The 25,588-nt window shown below is 37.7% G+C and overlaps 2 protein-coding genes across 14 annotated transcripts in view; one reads left to right on the forward strand and one right to left on the reverse strand.

Moving 5' to 3' along the window:
* Nucleotides 1-20,752, forward strand: part of LOC108620120 (putative G protein-coupled receptor B0563.6) — a 31,883-nt gene extending 11,131 nt beyond the window's left edge. For 7 of the 13 annotated variants that reach the window (XM_089473411.1, XM_089473413.1, XM_089473412.1 and 4 more), the window contains exons 3-8: nt 602-900; nt 3,154-3,462; nt 5,658-5,811; nt 13,022-13,171; nt 15,042-15,135; nt 15,210-20,752. In XM_089473411.1, the coding sequence (XP_089329537.1) occupies nt 3,274-3,462; nt 5,658-5,811; nt 13,022-13,171; nt 15,042-15,135; nt 15,210-15,939 (1,317 nt within the window). In that variant the 5' untranslated portion in view covers nt 602-900; nt 3,154-3,273 and the 3' untranslated portion in view covers nt 15,940-20,752. Of the gene's footprint in view, nt 1-601; nt 901-1,009; nt 3,463-5,657; nt 5,812-13,021; nt 13,172-15,041; nt 15,136-15,209 lie in introns of all 13 variants that reach the window. The other 6 variants (XM_089473422.1, XM_089473418.1, XM_089473421.1 and 3 more) reach the window with 6 other exon arrangements.
* A 1,102-nt stretch (nt 20,753-21,854) lies between these two features.
* Nucleotides 21,855-23,118, reverse strand: Him (Holes in muscle). Its single transcript, XM_089473714.1, has 2 exons — nt 22,493-23,118; nt 21,855-22,389 (listed from the first exon to the last, which is right to left on the reverse strand). Exons 1-2 carry the CDS (start codon nt 22,781-22,783, stop codon nt 22,045-22,047), a joined length of 636 nt encoding a protein of 211 aa, XP_089329840.1. The 5' UTR covers nt 22,784-23,118; the 3' UTR covers nt 21,855-22,044.
* Between the last annotated feature and the right edge of the window lie 2,470 nt (nt 23,119-25,588).

Genomic DNA, 25,588 nt, shown 5'->3' on the forward strand with positions numbered 1-25,588 from the left:
TTATTAATATATGTATGTATATATTGACACATTGATATATGGATATCTGGCATATTTGCCTGGCACTTGCTGTGTCCCGCTTTATGACACTCGCTCCTGAATCCTGCGGGTCTTGGCTAGCTGAACGTCACGGGCTTCTGGTTGGGGCAATTTATCAAATATCTTATACAAAACTCTGTCGCCTGTCAGCGTTGATTTTAGCGCTTAGCGAGCACTACACTCGCCCCCATTTCTCTCTGCCCCCTCTGTGTGTGTGTGTGTGTGAGTGTGACAGGCGCGTGTTGACTGCGTGAATATAAAACACACCTGTTGCCAGGGCCCCGGGACGCGTACGTGCACGGCGAGTCGACATCGTCATTTATATGACACATGAGGTGCGTCCTTAACCCCAACTACCAATGGGCTACACTCCCGCCTCCCGCCTCCTGCCTCCTGCCTCCTGCCACCCGCTCCTGCTCCTGCCCAGCCCCTTCCCGCTCAAATGCCGCCAGCACCATCTCCTGCTGCTGTACTTTGAGGGCACAATAAAACACAAATAAAGTGTGCGCGTCGGGCGAGTGTCACAAAATGAACATGGCTGAGCGTATTATTTTTATTGCAGCGTGTGGATTGCAGCCCCTGACCAACATGCAACATGTGTCAGCAGCAGCAGCAACAGCAGCAGCAGCTACAGCAGCAACAGCTACAGCAACTAGGGAAACTGCCTCGACATCTGCTCGAGCGCTTCAAGTGCTAAGAGACTTTCAGCCAAGCACCGAAGTTCGTTGGACTAAAGTAGCATAAGAAGAAGAAGAAGAAGAAACAGCAAGAAGAAGAAGGACAGCCGGAAGAAGAAGGAGAAACTGAGAATTTGACACTGCGATTGCCGCTCGTTCCACTCAATCTCCAAGGTATTTCCAGGTAAGCCCCACGTATCACACCCATTGTAAATACACATACATGTATAAATATAAATATATACATATATCTTTATATACTAATCCAATGTTCTAATTGCACGCAAATTCAGTTTCCATTCATATACATTATGCATAAGCCAAGCCAAGCCTAGCAGAACTTCAGCTAGTTCAGCAACTCGTTTCCCCCCTTCCCCCGCTCAGTCAACGATTGTCGATTGTCGGATGTCAGCGCACTGACAACAACAACAAGCAGCAATGAGCCACAACAACAACAATCAATCAAAAACAACGTTTACCATAAATTTAACTCAAGCAATTTGCTTAAAATTGCTCGAATTCTTTACTTCGATCCACCCTATTTGATGGGATTGTTCAGAGAATAGAAGAGCTCAGTTCTTTTCCTTTGGGCTCATACATCAACAGCTTATAAGCATTAGGAAAAGTAAGCATACAGATATATCAGCTATCACTTTGCAACATTCTCTATCATCTCTCTCTATATAGTTCCAAAAATTACTAGAATTACTTACCCCTTGATCACTTCCTCAAGACTTTTCCAAACAAAACATTCCTAAGGGAATTGCATATAATAATAATCATAATAATAATCTTATATACATATGATATATATATATATATAAATATATATCCCGAACTTTTAGGTTTTATACTATATTTACTATGGAAATATATATATAGGGTATTTATTGTTTTATGAGAATATACATACATGTATATGTGACTGTTTGTCTGGGACCGTACGCAAATAACCGTACGAACGGTATAAGCGGAGGCATTATAAGCGGATTCTACATTTATCAAGATCATACACAAGATGACACTTTTTTAATTTCTGATATGGCAGGATACTTTTATTGAGCATACGACAAGGTACTTCTCTCGACGATTTTCAATGTAAAAGTTAAGTTGCTAACAGACATATTCGATGTTTTTTTACCTTACAGATTAGATCGATAAAAACTTAATAATATTTACTTTTGCAGGAGCACTTTTTTTTTAAATCCCTAAAGCTTATAAAGAAGTCAACCATTTGTCAGATATTCTCCTTTGATGTTGTCTTTATATAATATTAAAATATTTCAATTCTGTTCGGTTGCAACATAAATGCAGAGCTTGACTGGAAAGTGGAGGGGGAAGAGTGGAGAGTACTCTATGTCTGCTCACCTAATCTCATAATTCACTTAATCACGAGCGTCGCTCAATTCACTCAATCCTTCATCTCCTACATGATTGGCGTGTAGAGAGTAAGTTCCGTCCCCTCACACAAACTCATAAATGATATAGAACTACTCCCGTAGATCTAATTCGATTCAATTGGAACTCACTCCCATACTCTGTTCTCTGCATTCCACTTCAGCCTGTTTCATTTCCCATACATTCCCAACCAATTCATACAGAGATCATCGCATCTCTCTCTCTCTCTCTCTCTTTCTCGCTTTGGGATTAACTATCCTGTTCCGCCCATTTAGTGGGCATTGTTTCGCAAACGATTTGCATTCAATTCAAACATATTTCAGAGGCCGCAATTATTTCCAGCATTTTATTTTTATGGCTGGACGTTTGCTTTACAATTTGTTTCCATTTTTGATTTTTCTCCTTTTCCTATTTCTTTTTTTGTTTATTTGTGAGCAATGATTTGATTTGCGACAATGGCTATCAAAGCGTCAACTGTAATGTGTCTTGGGCATTGGGCGCTGATACAGATGATTGGTATGAATGCTGCCAGCTGCCAGCTTACAGCTCCTGCCAGCTCCTGCCTGCTCCTCTGAGCTCCTGCCAGATTCTGCGAGCGCCTAACTCCCCATCTATTTACAGCTTTTGTTTTTATAGCAAAGTGTACGCTTCCGTTTCCGCTAGTCTCTGTCGTTCTCGCTCTCTCGCTCTCACTCTCACTCTCTCTTTCTGTCTCTTGTTGCTGCTATTATCTGCGCCCTTCATCTCAATGGCGCTGCCGTTCCGGTGTTGAGGGTCGTCGTCGTCGTCGTCGTTGTCATTGTTGTTGTTGCTGTTGTTGTTAAGGCCATTGTTGTTGCTACTGCTGCTGTTGCTGCTGCTGCTGCTGCTGCTGCTGTTGTTGTTGCTGTTGTCATCACCGACATTTAAATTACATAGCTTCGACATGGTAGAGGGCCCGCATTCATTCATGAGCTTGTTCCCGCCAGCTATTTTTACACGCAATTTCTTTGACTTTGCCGCCTTTGTTCGCTTTCTTTACTTACACAAATTAAACTAGAATCTAACTGCGGATACTTGAAGGCTTAATACATACCAGCACCCACCCACACCCACCAACACACACACACACATAGGCGCACGCTTGCGTACGCACACTCATACACAGATTGATAGTCGTATGGAACGAATCCTGAGAAATCGTCAGAGCAAAACTATGATAACACGACTCTACAACACCGAGGAGGATCCCGCCTATTGCTCCGTCATCTGGGGTGCGAATCTAACCAGCAGCAGCGACCTCGTCCTGGGCACCGCCACCAATGCCACCCACATTTACGCTAACGACTTGCGAGACGACCTATATGCGGTAAGTGAAATCTCTCAGCCTCAGTTCCGCACCCAAGCGAGGGGTACTCCCACAATTAGCATAATAATCACATCAAAAAGCAAACAGTAAACGGAAGCAAATTGCTTAGTTTCGGTTGGTTTTTTTATTTATTTATTTATTTTTTTTTTTTTTTTTTTAATTTTAATTTTGCAAAAACAAAATAGGTATATTTTAAAATTCATTGGAAAAGCTCTCAAACGGTATTCAATTTATATGAAATAAAAAGTAAAAATTAAGAATTTGTAGTATTTTTTCAAATATTTAAAACTGGTTTCAAAACTATATATTTAATAATATTTAGTAACATTTAAAGTATTTTATTCAAAAAGAAAAAAAAAAAAAAATTATTTGTTTTGAATCCCGTGTTTTTCAAAGGATATACTAATAAAAAAAAATAAATAAATAAATAAATAAATAAAGTAGAAATAATTATAGCAATAAAAATAAGAATATTTTAAAATAAATACACAAGACTAAAATAAGAATAATAATTGCCCAATATTATTTGACCATTTATTTACTTATTTTATTTTATTTTATTTTTTCTTTTTCCTACCAAAATTTTTGTTCTTAACATTTATACAAAAATAATTTTTGGAATACATTTTAAAACTTTTCGATAAATTAATTTAATTTAATTTAAAATTAATTTAATTTAAATTAATTAAATTTAAATGTTTATAGACTTCTACAATAAAAAATGCTGTTTGCTAGCTCGAAAATAGTTGCTTAAACTGACATCATTTTTCTATTCTATTTTTTATTTTATTTTTGAACTTCTATGTTATTGTTTCTTTTTATTTTTTTGTGGTTCAATTCAAACTGTTCTTTGAGTAACAATACTTAACGCTGGCTAGAGGGGGACAGCCTGCTGTGAGCAGCTGCGCTGCGAGCTGTTGCCTACTTTTACATCACACACACACGCACAGCACAATACTCATGCGTTTTGTGGTTGTGCGTGTGTTGCTGTTATTATTATTTTTTTTATTTTATTTTTTTTCTTCTTTATCCCATTTAGCAGTGGGAGCAGGCAAACGTTATGAACAAAGTCTCATTCAAGGCGAACGCGAAATAACTCATTTCATAGCACAGCACGTGCAAAAGTTTGCTGCTGTTGCACTAGATGTTGTTGTTGTTGTTGCTGCTGTTGTTGGTGTTGCTGCTGCTGATGCTGTTCTTGCCGTTCAAAAGGTGCTTTGTGCACAACTTTCGCCCAAGGCTGCAAAAAAGGCGAACTCAAGTGAACTGGCGGTGCCTGTCTATCTCAGTGTGGAAGAGAGGGTGTAACAAAACCAAAATGAAACAACAGCAACAGCAACAGCAACATCAACAGCAGCACCAGCACCAGCACCAACAAGAACAACAACAACAACAGCAACAGCAGAACACAGCAATAAGAGGAAAACATAACAAAGAGCAAAAGCAAAAGCAACAGCAAAAGCAAACATGCTAAAAAGCATGCAAAACATATTTACAATACGAAAATGCCAACCCACTTAGTGGTAGACGTGCAAAAGATAGAGCGAGATAGATATAGACACAGATGAGATAGAACAAGAGCGTGTGCGTGTGTATACTCGTATGTGTGTGCGTGTGTGTGCGTGTGCATAACAAGTCGCAAATAAAAGTGTCAAGTTGACTATTGAATTTTTATCTGTAGCAGCCCATCCAACTGGGCAACAATGCGACAGGCATAACTGCAAGCGCGACAGAGACGGACTGAGCTGAGCTGGAGTGTGCACATGAGCAAGAAAGTAAATGCAGCATGATTTATGAGCTTTGACGATTTTGTTTACCGTTCTCGGGCTAGCGCAGCAAATGTGATGAAGTCAAGGCATATTCGATTCATCAGTAAAAAATTCGTTAAAAAAAAAAAACTTGTATATTTTATATTGTATATTGTATTTATGTGTATAAATCAATGAGTATTTCTTGCTACATTTCTATTATAATTTTATTTTATTTATTTATTTTTTTTTTTTATGTGTGCTGTGAACAAGCATTGTGCAGTCAGCTATAGCCGATGGTCGAGTGTTTATGTTTGTTTTTCATTTTTACTCTTATTCTATTACTATTATTACTTTCGATTAGCTTCGTTACGCTACCACTAAAAAAAAACACCATGTCATATTCTGCTTACTCTTCTTCTTCTTGCTTTGCTGCGTATTCCGCAGGATGTGGAGGATCCGCGCACCGAGGCGCTACGCGAATACTGCTATGGCCTGATGCTGCCCATCATCTGCGCCCTGGGCATCATTGGCAACGTGCTCAACCTAATTGTCCTGACCCGACGCAATATGCGCGGCACCGCCTACATCTACATGCGAGGTAAGTGCCGCCCGAGCTGACCCCTCCCACTATGTACATCTGTACCTTAGGTCGCCTCGCTCCCCGGCTATCCGATTTCATTTACTGCCCGGCGAGCCGCACTTATTCGCTGAATAATTGCCAATTTTAGTTTCATTCACTTAAAATGCCCACGAATTGCCGATTTCAATTGCCGGCAGCGCAATTAGGATAACTCGGCACAGCTTGGCATGAAAGCGAAACGAATAAAGATAAGCAGCAAATGAGAGAGCGGTAGGCGACTGAAAGATACCCCTTACAGATAATCTCTATGTCAAATATGCAGTTGGAAAAAACTTTTATGGAGGATTTGTAGTAAAAGTCAAAGTGAAGACTGATAAATGAGCTGAGTAATATGATATATATATATACATATATATATACATATATATATATATATATGATATATGAAGGGGATTGGTATATTAAGCGTAATATATGATATGATAATATATATAATATGATGATAATACAAAAGTAAATGAGATAGTGAAGGAAGTGAAATGATATATGTGATATAGTATATATAGATTTATACTCTAGTATGATATAGTGTAATAATAAGATATGGTTCTATATATATTACTTTTAAGTAAATAAATGAGATAAGGAAATGATATATATGATATAATATATGAATATAAAATATATGGTATTATATATTTTTGTATAAAATTGAAAAGAAAGTTTTTATATTCTGCAAGTTCTGGACAGATATATAGTAGAACAGAAATATCAGCAAAAGATAGAGAACAGATCATAGTTAGATCAGCTTGCCTTCAGCATCCTGATAAGGAATATCTATAAAAACAAACTTCATCAACCAAAAAACTACTATATCTAGTAGGAAAAACTTTGTTAAGAAACAGTTTACTTTCAATTTCACATATACACATACACACATATGTGTCTCATGCCCTTAGCTGCTTGCAGAATATTTAAGATTCGTCCTTTCGCATCGTTGCATTTAAATTTAATTTGGGTTGCTTGGGACATTCGGGAAGTTCTTTTCCTTCTCAGAAATTCTCGTTTCTTTTATACAAATATTTTCGCACTTATTTATACTACTAAAGAAATTAACCTTTGACCCCACCCCAATCCAAATGACCTGGCAACTTCAACAACAATAGCCATAACAATACAAAACAATATGTGTGTATGTGTGTGTGTGTGTGTGTGTGTGTGTGTGTGTGTGTGTGTGTGTGTGTATATGTGTGTCTCTTCGTATATGAACTGGCGCTGTGGAACCTTATTTGATTAGGCAGCCCTCTGAAATTTATGTAAAGCCTCTAAGCTCTAGAGAGAAAGAGGAAACACGGCCAGCATTGCGTCAAAAAATAAGAAGAAGAAGATGAGGAGTAAGAGGAGCAGTGAATAAAAAGACAATGGAAACAGATGTGCTGAGACATAACGAAGTCTCAATACACTAGAACTGAATAACCGAATGAGAAAATGAAAATGATAAAGTAAAGTAAATGATCAAAGGGTATAAAAACATCTATATAGATGATATAATTATACGGATATATACATAGATGTATAGATGAATCGATATATAGATAGTCAGCTCTCTATAGTTGAAATAGATATACGGATATATACATATATTGATAGATAAATATATATATATAGAGATATATAGCCATAACAATACATGCTGTATATATATAGATATATAGTTATATTGATATATAAATATATACATATATAGATAGTCAACTCTCTTATCCCTTGCCCCATCTGTGTGTTACATATGCCTCGCTCTAGTCGCAAATGCCCCGCCTGCGGCCGCAACACGTGGCTGCTGTATCTAAATGCGTTAAATAATGCTGAAATGTATTAGACAAGTTGTTAAATGCTCGCAAGTAACTGGCTAAGCTGAGGCTCTCGTTTGCTCTGGGGCCGCCTAATTGATTAATGCGTTGGCCGACAAAAAATGAAGCATGTCAACGGACGCAGCATGTTGCCAATTCCGGCGTGCAATCAGTCATGCGGCGTGTGGCAAGGACTCGAGCGGCTCACATTACACTCGGCAACTCAGCAACGGCAACGACAAGGATAAGGACAACAACAACATCGGCAACGGCTGATGAGGGGAAGAACACGAAATTTATAATTCAATTAAGATTAGTTTCATTTTTTTTTTTTTTTTGCGCTTTCTCAGCTTTAGACTCAATTTAAAGCGAGAGTTTTAGCTTTTAAGTGGCATTGCAATGCAAATGCAAAGAATCTTTAGTCAGTATCTTTTATCTCTAGCAAATAGCCAGAACTTAAAGATATTTAATTTATTTTCCCTTTTGCAATAGACTTGAGCTGTTCAAAGTTAACTATAAAATGAGTTGAGTAGATGCAAAAATCGGAATTTTGTACGAGAAAAAGGCATTGGTAGTGCTCAACTGATAAATACCCTCAGTCTACACAGCTTTTATTTATTTATAAAATAGATTTCAACTATTCAAAGTCGATAGTAAGCTACGTCAAAGAATTAAAATACGAGAGGAAAGTAAAACTTTTGAATAAATAGAAGCAGTCGGGAGTGCTCAACTAGTAAATACCCTGAACTTGCATAGATTCACATTATTATAACTTTTGTATAACTGAGCATCTTTGGGCATGCGAAATACAGTAGAATTCGGCTATAACGTTTCCGTTAAAAAATCGTCGATACCTTGAGCGTTGCTATAACCGCACTCTGCTGGGCATGAATCAATATTTTCTATATTTTGAATGAATATTTTCTATATTTTATTGACTATAGCTCTAAAATGAAGGTTCTATTTGATTTTTTATTATTTCTCTTTTTTTTTAATAAACCACAAAAAATGGAAAATAAAAATTCGTCCGAATAGCGCACTGAAATTAAATTTTTAATATCTAATTTCAATTTGACAATTACAGCTACCAACATATGTTTGGTATGCTACAAATTGAATCTCTTTGAAAAATAAATTATTTATAGAAAATTTATATATAGAGATACTGCACTCGACTCTTAATTCCAAGCAAGAATATATTTGGATATGTATATTCATCTTAGCTATATACAAAGATAAGCACTTTCAGTTAACTCAGCTCGATTTTTCATTCTGAAAGTGTAGTCCATAAAGACTTCTTTTTATGATTAGCCGGTGTCTGTTTGTGGCTGTTCCATTAAGTCGAGCACGAGTGAAACGAATATTACTTTCTCAAAGATAATTTGCTACATTTGTTTTTGACCAAAAGCCTGCGAGGCTAAAGTAAATAGCAAAGAGCAAAGAGCAAATAGCAAATGGGAAATTTGTTGAGCAGTGTTGGCCTGCCAGGCAGCCGCCAGTTGAAGGTGGCGAAAGGTTGGTGAATGTGGTGAAGGTAGTATCTCTGTAAAATGTGAGCATAAAATGTAAAATGTAAAATGTAAAACGTGAAACGGCTCCAATGTAAGACGCATGCGATGGCAACATAATTGATTGCCTTTTGGCTGTTGCCTGGGCGGCGGAAGCTGCGGTGGCTGTTAGCTGATAGGTGATGGCTGTTAACTGGAAATTGGAAAACCTAGCGACTGCTGCCACTTAAAGTTGTTTGTATACCCTGCATAAAGATGCGGTTGAGTGCATGTAATAGGCAGAAGTAGGCGCGGCATACCCCCATAAAGTATATATTATTATTGAGCTGAGTCGAGCAGAGTTTTGTCCGTCTATTCATAAATCTGAACCTTTTGCAAAATTGTATCTTCTAGACCTTTAGAGCCAGAGTATCCAAATTTTAAATATAGATTCATGTATATCTGATAGAATTTCGATTTTTGTTATATGTGAAATATAGGCTCTAAAATCTACACCCTATATCAATCCCTCGCAGGCTTCAGCGGTTTTCGCAGTCGAACAGTCCCGACTAGAGTTTTCTTACTTGCTTTTTTTTTTCTGAAGTCAAGTAACTGGTTGGACTGGGCTGCGCTGTTTGGGCTGGATAAATGCAAAGTGAGGTCCTTTTGCCTGAAATATCACCAGTCTCAGTTCGAGTGGCAGCTCGCAGTAAATAAGTTGAATAGCCGTGCAGTTGCCAAGTTCGCTAAGAGTGAGGGAGAAGGAGAGGGGGGCGAGGAATAGGGGCAGAGCTGTTGCCAGGCCCTGAGAGTAATAATGACCGAAATCAGAGCAGTCATTTTATTAAAATAACAAAAATATTTTGCTGCCAGCAGCAGCCTTTTTACGACGCGCTCGGTTGCCATTTGTCGGTCATTGCCTTCGAATATTTGTCCGACTTGCTTTATGTGTATTTCTCTATCAAAGTGGGCGTGTGTGTGTGCGGGTGTGCGGGTGTGTGTGTGTAGGAGGCTACTCTGCTACTGTCACAGATTTGCGCTGGTCGAGTCAAGGAAGTGTCGATACATTTTAGCTAACCAAAGTTATGCATTTGGGCTTCGAGAGAGAGAGAGAGATGGGGAGTGAGTGAGAGAGAGAGAGGAAGAGATTGACCCTTGCCGCTTGCTTTATGACTCACAGGGGAATAGATCCGGAAAAATTATTGACTCTACAATAAAACGAAGAGCCCAACTTGCTGAACATAAAAGCAAAAACTTGTCAAGCGAGCTTAAGGACCCCTAACTCATATTTCCATTACAATGAACTACAGATCCATATGCTCTTAATTGAGCTGCTAATCTTGATCTTTATAGTAAGTATTACATAGTTGATTTAATAGTCACTCGGAAGGTATATGTAGTAGCTCACAATATGAAACATATGTGCCTCAAGATACAATGCAATCGCCATGAATCATTTCGAGTATTATCAAGGGAATCTTTAGCGAATTTTTCATTTTGGGCAATATATTTTGATTTATTCTTGATTAACTTACATAAATTATCGCTGAAAAGTCGACGATGAGATAAGATATGAACTCCAATAGCAGAGGAACTTAAAGTTTTCAGCAATAGCTAGGAAGCGTTGTGCCATGGGGAGTGCTCAACTAGTAAATACCCTGAACCTGAAGAGATGGAGGTTGTTATACAATACACTTGAACATTTTTATAGTAAAATAAGCAGAGCATGGGATTTAGGAAGTGAATTAAAAATGTTTAACAGTTGCTGACTAGCAAGAGCTTGGGGAGTACTCTGCTAGGAAATACCCTATAGGCAATACTATAACCCATGAAGCATCTACCTCTGTCGAAACGTATGCTCTCATTTCATTAACTGTCATAACTAACCCACGTTCATCATCCATCCACTAGGTTTTTATGGCATCAATTAACCCTTGATCATTTTCACTTGACTGTGTAACACCCGCCCTTTACAGCTATAGTCCTACGCCCTCCTCTCGCTTAACGATCTACCAATTATTTGCCTATTAAAATGAGCAATTGAGGACTTGTTCAAATGCTCGTAAATGGATATTATTGAGCAGTTATCAGATTAGTTCAGTTCCTTGTCTTGCTTGTATTGTCATATTTAATGCATAATCCCATTTCCGGGTGCCTTTCACGTAAAAACCTTTTCCACCAAGCTGGCAATCCTTTGGACTCAGGCAGCGCTGCCAAACGAACAGATTTGTATAAGTTGGCCCCATGTGATGGACACTCATCACACAAAAGTGACATTTATATTGATGTGCCATCAACCCAATTAGATCAACAATCTAATACAAAACTGTCTCACTGCGTGTGTGTGTGTGTGTATGTGTGTGTGTATGTGTGTGTCTGCTTGTGTGTGTGTGGTTTGTTTGCATCACAGGAAGTCATATATCCCGAATTAAGCTTTGTGTGCACGGCAATTTGCGGCATCAGAGGAGCGGGTCAAATGGACCCGACCCGACCCACACGAGCCGAGCATATAAGTAATAATGTAATTATAGGCCCATAAACAAGTCGTAAATCAATAAACAACGCTCACACACGCACTCACACACGCTTGCTCTCGGCCATAAGTAGAAATTACGTATCACAACAAAAACTACGTCCAACAAATCAACTAAGTGCGGTTATTGCACAACTGTCCGACTAGCCAATACCCTAGCCACGGACTTAAGCACTGCTTTAATAAGCAATCGAGCTAATGGAATATGCTGATTGCTAATTAAATAAAGGATCCATTTGAGCTCGATAACTAAACCAATCCTCAATGAAGTGTCAAGTCTCAAAATCGATATTTATCGATCAAGTGAGGCTGCTTAGAACGTTAAGCCTTCATCTTATATTGCATTAAATGTATCAATGATATTTCTAGTTCATAACATTCATGGCCTATGGGTAAAAATTATATAAATAATATTTATAGATATTATAGAAATATAAATAAGTATTTAAAGCTAGTAAAATATCTAAATGGGATTATTCATATATAAAATATTCATAAATAAAATTAAACAAATAAATTAAAATATTCATATATAATTATAAACAAATAAAATAAAATATTCATATATAAAATATTCATATTAATATCGAATATATCTAATTATGTATACGTATCTAGTTCACAGATTTTATTCAGCGTTTGATTTTCTTAAGTTCAGATCGGAAATTCAAGATATTATAGAAATAGTTAAAATAGCTAAGCCAAGCTATCTAAAATATTTAGAGCTTAGGCAACTTCTAGTTTACTTTAAAAGCCAAAACTTGAAATCGATATTTATCGATAACACGTAGAAGTGCAGAGAGCGCTATGTCATTCATACATAAATACACATATTACATTAGTAAAAAATATTTTTATATACAAATGTTTTACTGATAACAAAATTGCAAAAAAATATATATATATTTACTTATAAATATATTATTATATAAAACCAACTCCATACTTTTAGAAACAATATATAATGATTATATGAAGTCAAAGTCGGAGACTCTGTGACATGCATTAAGGCAAAACAATCCCAGCTCGGTTACACATTTTAAATGGGCTCAGGGTATACAAATTATTTATTTCCAAAAAAATAAAAAGTAAAATAAATAAAAAAGGAACGCAAAATTAACGATATAAGAGAGATAGAGAGGGATAGAGAGAGAGAGAGAGAGAGAGAGAGAAAGAGGGAGACACAGCAAGAGGAACAGGAACTCGAAGCAATTCATTCTCGTTGAAGTCGGTTGGTTTCGCGTTTCGGTTGCTTCCTGTGGCGCGCCACTGTCGGAAGCGTCGCCATAATTATGGCATAAACTCAGCCATAAAACTGCTATAATGTGAGCTTTGCACATTTCCCGTTTCGTTCGCAGCCTACTCGACGGCCGCACTGCTTGCCATTGTCTTTGCCATACCCTTTGGCATACGCATGCTGGTGCACAAGGATCGCGGCCAGTGGGAGGAGTTCGGACCGGCCTTCTATACGGCCCACTTGGAGCTTTTCCTGGGTAACGGTTGTTTGGGTAAGTGACCATTGAACTTACTACAACTACAGACAAACCAAATATATTGAAAAGCTCATCTCCTAAGGGCTTACACAAAAAGTCGAGCAGCACTCGAGAGTTGAGTATGATTATAAAAGTGAAATACGCAAATATTAGAATGCTGATGAAATGTTTCTGTTTTTAAAGTATACGACTTGCAAATACCCTATATCAAACTGTCACAGATAATAAATTCTTTATTATTATTAATTTATTCAGTTAGTATATAAAAATATTAACACTTTTCATTTGAATAATTTTACAGTATTTGCTTAGAATTTTTTAGTATTATTTAACGTTTTCTAATATAAAACACTACTATTTGATAGTAGCTTGTATTATAATTATATTTAATATATTGTAGCTATACTTAGCACATCTTAGTATTTTTTATTTCTTTTATATTCTAGCTTTCTTTAGAATTTATTTATTTTTATTATTAATATATTTTAATAGGTTTCAGTGTTCGTTTAGGTTTTTCAAGAATTTTTAAAGTATTCTATTATTAGTATTTACATATACTATATCCCTCTCCTTGTCTTAGCAGCATTTGTGGCGTTACTACGCACACAAGCAAGGGTACTGATCACTGATCAATACATACATGTATACATTTCTAACAGCGTCTTTTTATGCTGAAATTTGTTGTCATTATTTCGGGATTTTTTGTTATCACGTCGTAATAACCGGTGATTGACTCAAAAATATGAAAAAAATCGTCGGCATAAGCGGATTGTCGTTAAAAGCGGAGACGTACTAAGCGGAAGCTCTTTCATATAAGTTTGTTTGGGGACCAACCAAGACATCGAATTTTCGTCGACATAACCGGTTGTACGCTTTAAGCGGAGTCGTTATAACCGGATTCTACTGTATATTATTTTGAATATATTTGAATATATTATAGCACTTTCTAGTATTTGTTATTTGGTATATTTTGTAGTACTTGACCTTTTCTTGTGTATTCTAGTACTTCTTAGTACTTCTATTGTAAACAAATAATTCATTTATTCTTTTATAATATATTATACCATTTGTTCATCACTTTGTAGCATTTTTAATTAGGTATATTCTATAGTATTTTATATTTTTCAGTATTTTACATAATTCTTGTGTATTCTAGTATTTTAAAGTACTTTTTATTTCAAATAAATAATACTTCTCATTATTTTATAATATATTAAACCATTTGTTCATCACTTTGTAGCATTTTTAATTAGGTATATTTTGTAGTATATGACATTTGCTAGTATTCTACATGTTTCTTGTACATTCTAGTATTTTGTAGTATTTTTTGTAGCTATGCATATGCATTTCATATTTTCTAATATTAGCATGTTCCACTTTTATATTGATTGACCCAACAAGAGCAACAGCATAACGAATTGCATAAAAAAAAATTGATTAAAGTATTAAAGTTGCAACTATTTTTGCTGTAAGGCCACTATCATGCCATTTAGTAGGACATAAAACATTATTCAAATAGTGGCCTTCCCTTCGCTGGCAGAGCTTCAAGCTTGAGCATCAATTTGGAACGCCTCGCCTTAACGTTCCGCGCAGAGCGTATCGAATGCTCGCCTCGACCTCATTCGAAGTGCTGGGCTTGTTAGCGTGAGCCAAGGACTTGACGTTGTTCCAGAGAACATAATCGAGTGGTGTTAAATGTCAAGATGACAGCTGAGTCGCCAAATTGCTGCTTCACAACAGTCGAGCTGGAGCTTAGATGGAAATTTGAAGAATGGCTTATGAGAAAAGTTACGGCAAACTTCGATAGATGATAATTATCGATAACAGAAATGTTGATTGAGATAATGACTAAATATAGATATGTATGTATGATACTCTGTTGCAGGTGTTGGCGTCATGATGCTCTTGGTGCTGACCATCGAGCGTTATGTCTCCGTCTGCCATCCGGGTTTCACGCGACCCGTGATGGGTCCGCCAGGGTGAGTATGGGCAGTCCGACCGTGCCGTAACTGTATCCCATCTAACTTTTGCACACCGTTGCCCCACATTGCAGCGTGGTTGTCTTCGTCACCTGCTTGGTGACCTTCATCATCTACTTGCCGAGCATCTTTCGCGGCGAGCTCATCAAGTGCATGCTGACCTCGAACAACGTGTACGTGTATCTCCGGCGGGACAACAACATCTACCAGCGCACCATCTTCTACTCGGTGTACAAGATAATGCTCGAGGTGATCTTCAAGCTCGTGCCGACCGTCGTGATCGCTGGCCTCAATTTGCGCATTATGCTCGTCTATCGCCGGACCTGCGAGCGCCGCCGTCAGATGGTCCTGTCGCGCGCCACCTATGTGAAGGACGACGATCCGCGCAAGTTTGCCGAGGAGCGACGCCTATTCCTGCTGCTCGGCAGCACCTCGATCCTGTTCCTGCTCTGCGTCTCGCCCATGGCCATACTGCACATGACCATTGCCTCGGAGGTGCTGCCCAGCTTTCCGTTTCAGGTGTTCCGGGCAATGGCCAATCTGCTGGAGCTGATCAACTACTCGATAACGTTCTACATCTACTGCCTGTTCAGCGAGGACTTTCGCAACACGCTGATGCGCACCATCAAGTGGCCGTGGCTTAAGGGCAAGCTGTGCCACCAGGTGGATGAGGTGAGTGCCACACCGCCAGCAACGGCTACAGCAGCGGTTTGTAATCCAGTTTGCCCGACAACTCTTCACACAGACCACACAGGCCATCATGGGTGTTCCAATGGTGCGATTCGAAAAGGTGAACATGCGTAATCATCACATCACCACCACATCCGGCATTGGACGGTCCAGCAGCATATAGTCCCGGCCTAACACTCCCCCATCCTCTGTGTCCTCGCCCACGCACTCACCCACACCCACTGCCACGCCCTCACCCTCGCCCCCGTCACCAACTCCGCCCCTCTCTTCGCCCTCGCTCCCATCATCGCCCACGCCCACCTCCTCGCCCTCGATCACATGCTCGCCCACACTCTCGCCAGCTACCACGCCCATAACCTTACCCAGCCCATTTCCGTCACCACGTCACACCGCATCGAGCAACGATCCGAGCGTGGTTTGAAAACGCCAAATCCACTCGATTGCTATCAATGAATCATCTCGCTTTCGACATATTATTACCTAACTACCGGAATATCCCAACTACTCGCAATACGTAAATACGTAAACCTCTGGACACATCAAAAACTCTTCATGACGCAACATTTTCAATACTTTTCATCTGCTTTGTTCGAGATGTAACAGAATTCTTTATGCCTTTCACAGCTCTCAATAGACCTTTTAACTCGATTTTACAGATTACAGACTATAAACCAGACAGACCGATCAAGACAAGCAAGTTTGAGTTTGAAGTTTAGATTGAGAAATTTCCCACAGAGAAGAAGAAGAAGTAATGCATATGAAGCACTCTACTAATATATATAATCAACGAAAATTATTGGTGTTGTTCAATTTCGATGGTAGAAAATGAATTTCCAAGGAAAACTTAAGAAAATATACAACTTTACGGATAAGAAAAAAACAAATATGAAAATCAATATTCAATACAGGTTATAAAATTGCGAACCAAAGAATTTAGATAGACTTGAAGGAGAAGAGGGAGGTCCTTCAAGGCTTAGAGCATCGCACGGAATGGGGAATGATGTGGGGACGGAAGACAGTTCAAGCTCCGCACTAAAAAGCTTGGGGTGTATTTTGGGGCTTAAAGCGACGAAATTTGGAGTCAAGGTGAACGCGCCTAGAAACTAAGCGAAGCTTACATCAGCAGCGAAAAATAAGACAGAGATACAGAGAAAACACATTCAATTAGGGATAATGCAAATATTAAAAGAGAATAATATAGATTATAAAAGGTGAAGGGCCGAATAGGCAGGGGGATTCATCGAAGAAGGGGGAGGCAGTGGAGTAATAGAAGCAGACAGTCAAAAGACAGTTCAAGCCGAACTTGGGAGTATAAGAAGATTTTTTTTTTAGCAAATTAAAACGAAAGAATTTGGAGTCGAGGTGAATGAATCCAGAAACTGAGCGAAGCTTAAAGCAGCATCAAGACAAAAATGGAGGAAAACGAGTTATAGTTACAAATGAGATTTATTCAGAATTATATATATAAGAGAGAGAGGGAGACAGAGAGAATAGAGAAAGGAAGAGCGATAGGGAAAGACAGATAGAGAAAGAAACAGCGAGAGGAAAAGCGAGAGAGAGATAGAGAGATCGAAAGAACGAGAGAGAGAGACATAGATAAAAAGAAAGAAACCGAAAGATATAGTGAGAGAGACAGAGAGAGAGAGAGAGAGAGAGAGATAGAGAGAGTGGGAGAGAGAGAAAGAGAAAAAGATAGAGAGAGGGAGAGAGAAAGAGAAAGAGAGAGGGAGGAGAGTGGAGGAGAGGGATAGACAGAGAGAGACAGAGAGAGAGAGAGAGAGAGAGACAGAGAGAGAGAGAGAGAGAGAGAGAGGTGGAGAGTGGAAGAGAGAGAGAGAGAGATAGAGAGCGATATAGAGAGATAGAGAGATAAGAGCCACAATTTCCAATTGAAGCTGAAAATATTTAGCAGTTAAGTGAGAGAGACAGAGAGATATAGAGAGAGAGAGAAAGAGAGAGATGGAGAGTGGGAGAGAGGGAGACACAGAGAGAGAGAGAGAGATAGCGATATAGAGAGATAGAGAGAGATAGCGATATAGAAAGATAGAGAGATAAGAGCCACAATTTCCAATTGAAGCTGAAAATATTTAGCAGTTAAGCTTCAAAATTAGCAGAAAACGACAGACTGACAAATGACAGACTGACGGACTGACAGACTGACTGACGAGCTAACTGACTAATACACAGACTGATAGACAGACTAATACGTAAATTGACAGATAGATTGACTGTTATAAAATATAGAGAGATCCACGAGAGATATTTTAAAGACGTCCGAAAGCGATATTCAAGAATGATATCAGAGAAAACGGAGAGAAAAGGTAAATGAAGTGAGAAGTTGAGCTGAGTCAGAAGACATAAAGACAGATGAACCAGCATGAGGACGAACAGACTGATGTGCGAGCAGACGAACGGATAAATGGACGGAAAGACAAGCGGACGGACGGACAGTCCATTGCGAGTGCAAAAGAAAGAGCTTAGCTAACAGAAGAAAAAAAGTATCACAATGCATTTAACTAAATCGTCGAAGCATTTAGATATTCATAAGCATTCCTACATAATGAAAAAAAAAAAAGAAAAACAAAAAAGATATCTAAAAAATATTTCAATATTTTTGTGTGTGTCACCGTAGTAAATGGCATTTAAAGAAATAACCCCCAAAGCCAGATGATGTCTAATGCCATATAGCTATATGTCTAGTCTAGTTTTAGAAGCATTTCGAAAAAGACAAGAAGATGATGATGAAGAAGAAGAAGAAGAAGAAGAGCAAAAGCAACATCACAAAATGAGATTAAAACACGAATATGATATTTATGTAAACTGATATATTTATGTATCTATATAGACAAGCGCGTATTTATTGAAATACACATGCATGTGTGTATATCCATATGATTATGTGTGAGCGTATACAACAATTGAATATATTTATATATACGTATATATTGATCTATTGAATGTAGTACTTAAGTGCGTGCAAGTGAGTCTCTGTTCGAAAATCAAACGCAATTCTTGAGTTCGATTTTGACTTTTGATTTGAAACATTCGTCAGACGAAACGCGTTTCAAGTTGAATACATACTAGATTGTTAAACTAATTTTAGTACTATTTGTATGCTACTGAATTAGGTTAGTCGATAGAGAATACTTTGGCTAGTCCTTATGTGTGCTATGGATGCTAAGGATCAAGGCTTTACCTGCCATAAATTAATTTACTTTTAGTCTTATTGATAGAGCGTAATACTCCAAATTTGTGTATACCAGAGAAAATCAATATCGAAAATAATCGAGATGTCCAAGATATAGGATCAGCTTTATGATCTGATATCTCACATCTGGTTCGATTTGTTTGTTTCATCGCATTTAATATACCCGCTTTGAGCAGCTACTTTTAATGGGTATCCTTGAAATCTTCTCCTGACTTCTGTTGCCAAAACTAATTTTGATTGGTTGAGCAAAAATGTTTCGAGTACGCAAAGAATTTCAGATGCTTGCAGCACTACTTAGTAAAACGTAAAGAAGAAATAAATGTGTGTACCTAGCGAATAACTGTGCAAAATGTTGTCTACCTACAAGAATCTTAAAGAAAAATGTTTCAGTCGGACATGACCGACTACACAATGCTCGTTCACAATGGCGTTACGAAGGAACAAGGAAGGAATTTTTATAGAGCTCAGTTTCAAATCAATGATTAGCAATTCTATATCCTCAAATATACCCAAATAGAAGAACAATCAGAGATATTTTCCGATTTAATAGATCATTTTGTATCATAGATCTACCTGTGTGTAGAGCGCCATCCTAAATAAATAGTAGACGAAAATCTGAAATGGACAAATCTCTAAACGAAGCCTCTCCAAGCATTGTGAACGAATATGAGTTATATACAAACACTAAATATACATATATGAATGTCAAAGAAAACAGTAATTATTGAAAAAAATAAAATAAAATAAAATAAAAATAAATAAAAATATAATGAGAAACAAACAACAAATTTGAATATCAAAACAAGGAAAAAACAGAAAGTCCAAATTATAAATGGAAACATTTATTTTTTTTTCGATAAAATTATAATTATAATTTTTATTTATTTATATATATTATTTTTTGTTTGTGTGTGAGCGCAGCTCAAATTGAAAAACTAAACATATTATAATAAAAAAAAATTAAAAAAAATATATATATATATATATATGACAAGAACAAAAATCTATAGTTATGTAAGAAGGAGAATATCGAATAAGGCAGGCACCGAAGTGAGTACTTAAGAAATGAGAAAAGCGAAGGGAGTGTGGAAAGCAAATGCAAATGAGGAAGACATAAGAAAACGCAAAAGAAAATACAACAATATTACTATGAATATGAATAGCAAATTGCAAATATTAACCAAATGAAAAAGAAAATATTATACCCAAATAACCTAAATATACCCAAACACACACAATCAAATAAATACACAAACATACATATACATAGACAAACATATATAGACATAGACATACATATAGAACATACTCATAGACATACACACACACACACACACACACACATAGCGAGCAGACGGCGTCTTTAAAGCGTCGCACTTAATAGTTAAATATAAAAAAAAAAATGAATAAATAAATAAAATAAAAAAAGAATATGCATTTATCAAGCAAATACTACTACTACTATATTGATCAATATCTAAATGTGAATTTCAACCGTTTCAATTGGTGTCAATGTTCAATATTCAATACATGCAAATATTATATACGCATATGCAATACTACATACATACATAAAGCAAAGTTTAATGAAATATTTAAATATATTACACTTCGAATTCCAAATGAATGTCAAATGAAAAAAAAAATCAAGTTTTACTCACCAAATGCCACGGCAAAAGCAAATTATCAATAAATTAATTGGATTCTCCACAGAACAAATTGTTCGTTTTAATATGCAATGGGAAAATTGTAAATTGGATTACACAGGCCAACATGGGTTGAGTTTGCTGACTGAATAAAGCTCACTGAAGTGGAGGATGTTCAGTATAATTGAAACGATGGAAATAATAGGTTTTTTTTTTTTTTTTTTTTTTTTTTTTTAATATTGAAATAAAATCTTTTTTGACTCCATTAAATTAAATAGTAATGTATATTTTTGAGTTTTATTATTTATTGGATATTAGAGCTCAGACTTTATTGTGATATCTGCTATTATATATTAATTTGCATGAATTATAATATAATATAGAAAATGTTATAATAGATACATCTCATATAATTACAGCTTAGCAATTGAAATATATCTATTATAATTGTATAGTTATAATTATATCCAGTATAATTGATAGCTATATTATTTCTAATTCTAATTCTAATTCTTTTTTAGAATTCATTTATAGCACTATATCTTCTATATCTTTAGAGCTAGAGACTTCAAAAATTGTTTTTAGATTCATGAATATTTTATATAATTTTTGTTTTTGCAATAATTTCGACACTGATCCCAAATCCACCCCATTTCCTTCAAATTTGCAAGGCCATACACATATTAAAGTAATTCTGAAAGTTTGATTCCGCAAGTTCAGCATAAAAAAAGTTCTTCAACAATTAAGTCCCCATAGTAAACTCCAAATTGCCGCTCAAACGCAGTCGCTGCGTCAACTGCGCAGTTCGCAGAGCTTCGGCGTATGAAGGAAGTGGTCAAAATATCATTATTTCAGCAAATATAAAGAGAAAATCCTACAAATCTCGAAACAGTCAGTTAAATCTCTGCAGTCTCTCAAGAATTTTTCAAAATTAAACTCAATGAAATAAAAAGAGATCTAACAAACCTTTCATCTACTGTCAACCAATAATAAAATTATTCTCTGCTCCTAACTAATAGAGATAATTGACTAATAAAATAAATAATAGTATAATACATCATGTATATATAATGTACAATCCAAGATATATTCTAATTTCAATATAGAATCAGGATATAATCAATTTAAGATATCCATATCCATTAAAAGACCTGGTAACTCTCTCATCTATAATTAAAAATGATATATATTTATTTTCATTAAAAAAAAAGTTTTATTAACTATGATAATTATAAAAAAAATATATATATAAAAAAAAAAAAATCTGTTTGATTACGATATGGAAGAACGATGTAAGAATCACACGGCAGAGGAATATACAGTGATCATTGGTTACAGCTAACGGTGGGCAGTGCTGAGGGTGGTCTACCATGGTCGCCAGACCACCAGACGCTGCTTCACCAGCTCCGCCAGCTGGCGCTGCCGCTGACGCTTGCGCTCAAAGATTTGATGGCGGATCTTCAGCAGGATGCTGACGCGTGGTGCTGCCGAGCCGGCGGCTCTGTTGCTCTGTGGCGGCCAGGATGAGGGCGAGGACGATGGCGAGGACGAGGGCGTGGGCGAGGTCGAGGGCGTCGCATCGCTGCATGTGCTCAACTGTTCCATCAGCAGATCCATGTCGTGCGTGCCAGCCACTGAGTGTGGAGCAGGCTCACAAGGATGAGCACTCATTCGATTGCATGGATCCTGCTGGAGCTTGAGGCGCTGGCGCTAATGATAGCAAGAGATAGAGAGAGAGCGAGGAAGAGAGAGAGAGAGAGAGAGAGATATGTGATTAGCTAATGACATCAATTGGACCAGACTGTTGACTCACCTTTTTGCGCGCCGCATTCTCGGCGAGAAATCGACAGAGCTGCTGCAGCTGCTGCTCGGCCAGGGATTCATCGTGCTCCTGCTGTGTGCGCTGCTCCAGGCGGAGCAGTTGGCGCTGCCTAATGGCCGCCTGCACCTTGCACTTGGTCGACGTGTTCAGCTCCAAGCTGAGGCTGCGCCGCTGCTGCTGGTGCTGCTGGTGCTGCTCGTGTTGCTCCGGTTGCTGCTGATCAAGCATCTCCTGCTGCTGCAGCTGGCGCTGTTGCTTTAGTATTTTGTATATGACGCCCATGCTCTCGATGATATCAGCTATCCGTGGTTCACTCGCACCGAGCTGCTGGCAAAGACTGTCCAAATTTGTAGCCGTTCTTCGCTTCTTATATGAGCAGCGGCTCGGCTACTCCTACGAGCCGTCGTGAGAGGGGAGAGCGGGAGAACGACGGGTGTGAGAACCGTTGCTGGGTTTTTTGGAAAATGCATACCAAAAAAAGAATTACAAATAAAAATAAAACATAACTCACTCACTGTGCGCGCGTGTGTGTGTGTGTGTGTGTGTGCGCGCCAAACTTCAACTTGCCATATGAGCCATTGCCTCAAGTGGAGTACTATTTTCTTCTCATTACAATGCCTTTGGCAACAACACATGTGGCGAGCCGAGCATAGCTAATAATAGCCCACTGCATGTGCAGAACGATAGAGAGAGAAAGAGAGGGAGTGTGAGTGCGAGAGTGAGAGTGGCAGCAGGAGCGGGAGAGAGCCACGCACATACATACATACATACCATACATATAACACTTTCGCTGCATTGCAATGCATTGTCAGCGTATGCAGTCCCGTTAATGTTCTCGTCCCTATCTTTGGCGCCCATTCCAAGTGTCGACTTGCGCTGCTGAGCCCGCCTTTTCTGACATACATACATATGTATATGTATACACTTTCACACCAGAGAAGTACCACGACTTTGTGATTCACTCGAACAGTTTTAAAATCATCCTGACAGCGACTAAACACTCTTTTTATTTTAAAAGGGCATATCATGTAGGCCAGATGGCTAAGCCAAGCTTTTATGTTGCAAAAATTTCTTAATTTTAGAGTATAAGAGTATTGTTATTAGAGAGTATAGAGTGATCTAGAGTATAATTTTGGTTAATTACAAATAAATTTATATTCGTATATTTTAATTCTAGTTTTTTAATATTTATTATTCTTATATATACATATGTAGATATATGCACATAAATATATGTACATGTGTTCACAAATATTTAATCATATGTATTTTATTTTTTTTTTTTTTATATTGCTCTTGTTTGAAAATGCATTTTAATAATATTTCATTTCAAGCGTATACGCATGTATTTATACAATTCTAAAAATAGCGCATGGGAAAACACTTTGCAGCAGACGCGCTCACACGAGCAGAGAGAGAGAGAGACCAGCAATCGAGAGAGAGCGGCAGCGCGACAGAGCGAAGGAGTGGAAGCGCAACAGCGAAATAGACAAAGACAGAGGCTCGTTCTGGGCTGCGTGTCTGTGTCATGCCATGCACTTGAACTCCGCATTCACATGAATGTTCCATTGGCAGTCGCAGTCGCTGGCGCAGTCTCTGTCGCTGTCGCAGTCGCCGTCGCAGTCGCCTGTCCATGTGCGTGTTCCCGTGCCTCTGCCCGTGGCCCGATCCTGTTACTATGTAGTCCAGTCGGCTCGGCCGCTTGCCATCTTTTTTCTGCTCTGCTCTCTTCTTCCTCTTCCTCGTTTATATATACACATATGTACGTACATACTTGCATATGTGCATACATATTATCACATGCCTGTCGTGCCGTAATGCATGTTTTTGTCTTAATTCTTTTTTCTTCATTTCGTTCATTTTGTTGTTTGTATTATTGTTGCTGTTTTATTTGAGCGTCAAGATGTTTCAAAGTGCACTTCAAGTGCGCTACAATTTTTGTCTATTTTTAGGTACTTGGGAATACGACAGATAACGCGCCGCCAGGCAAATGACGACTCCTCATAGCATTCACAGCCCATGGCAGCAGCGTAAATCATAATCATACATAGAGCTGCCATTGAGAGAGGGTAAATTAAAGAATGCCTAATGAGCGCATAGAACTAATGCTGATTGAAGCATTAGCTACAATTCGCAGCTTTTAGAGCTCTACACAGTGGAGCTAGAGTGAAGAAGAATGAAGTGTGAGAGGTGGAGATTTTTATGTTAACAGTTTTTATATGGAAAATAATAAAGGTTTTTTTTAGAAAAATGTAAATTAAAAGTGAAATGACTTTGAAATATTATAGAGCAATGCATCTGATTGTTACAGAAGCATATATAATGACTAATCAATACTAATAACAATACTAATAAAAGGTAAGCTGTAGATTGAAAAATTACCTTTCTAAAGAGGTATATATTAAAGTAGTATATTTAACACAACTAATAAAAATTATGCCTAAGCCAAAAAAAAACAAGTAAGAAAGCTCTAGTCGAGACTACTCGACTACGAGATCCCCTGAACCCTTGGAGTAATAGCTATTTCAATAATTTTTCGCGACTTTCAGCTTACACAAGAAACACGCACACACACACACACACACACACACACACACACACACACACACACACACACACACACACACACACACACGCACGCACACACGGGCATACATACACACACATACACAAACAATTACATACATATACACACACAAGCATATACACGCATGGGCGGCAGTGAGCGCTTACTATGAGAACTTAATTGTTTAATAACTTTTTTTGTGGACGTACGATCTTCATGAAACTTTTAGATTATGTTTATAACATGGATATGCATGTAATTGCTAAAGCACAAGTCTCTAGTATTTGAAATACGCTTTTTACAAAAGTGAGGGTCAGGGGGTGAATTTAAGGGTGGGGGGTTAATTTTAACAAAAACCGAAATTGTATAAATTGCGTATAAGTATACATTAAAAATTTGGAGACTCTAGCTATAAAGGTGTAGAAGATATAATTTTATAACTGGGTTTCGATAAGGTTTTTTATCGATAAAAAAAGATCGGGATGAGTTATCGATTTTTAATGATAAACTTGATATGCGCG

Source organism: Drosophila arizonae, chromosome X (genome assembly GCF_054131065.1).
Source record: "Drosophila arizonae isolate 15081-1271.41 chromosome X, UAZ_ARI_1.0, whole genome shotgun sequence".
Classification (NCBI taxonomy): Eukaryota; Metazoa; Arthropoda; class Insecta; order Diptera; family Drosophilidae; genus Drosophila; species Drosophila arizonae.

Excerpts from the sequence above, each read along its gene's own strand:
- Him (XM_089473714.1), bottom strand. The coding sequence starts at position 22,783 with ATGGGCGTCATATACAAAATACTAAAGCAACAGCGCCAGCTGCAGCAG. Across the intron at positions 22,390-22,492 it reads AGAATGCGGCGCGCAAAAAG|CGCCAGCGCCTCAAGCTCCA; the intron begins GTGAGTCAACAG and ends TGCTATCATTAG.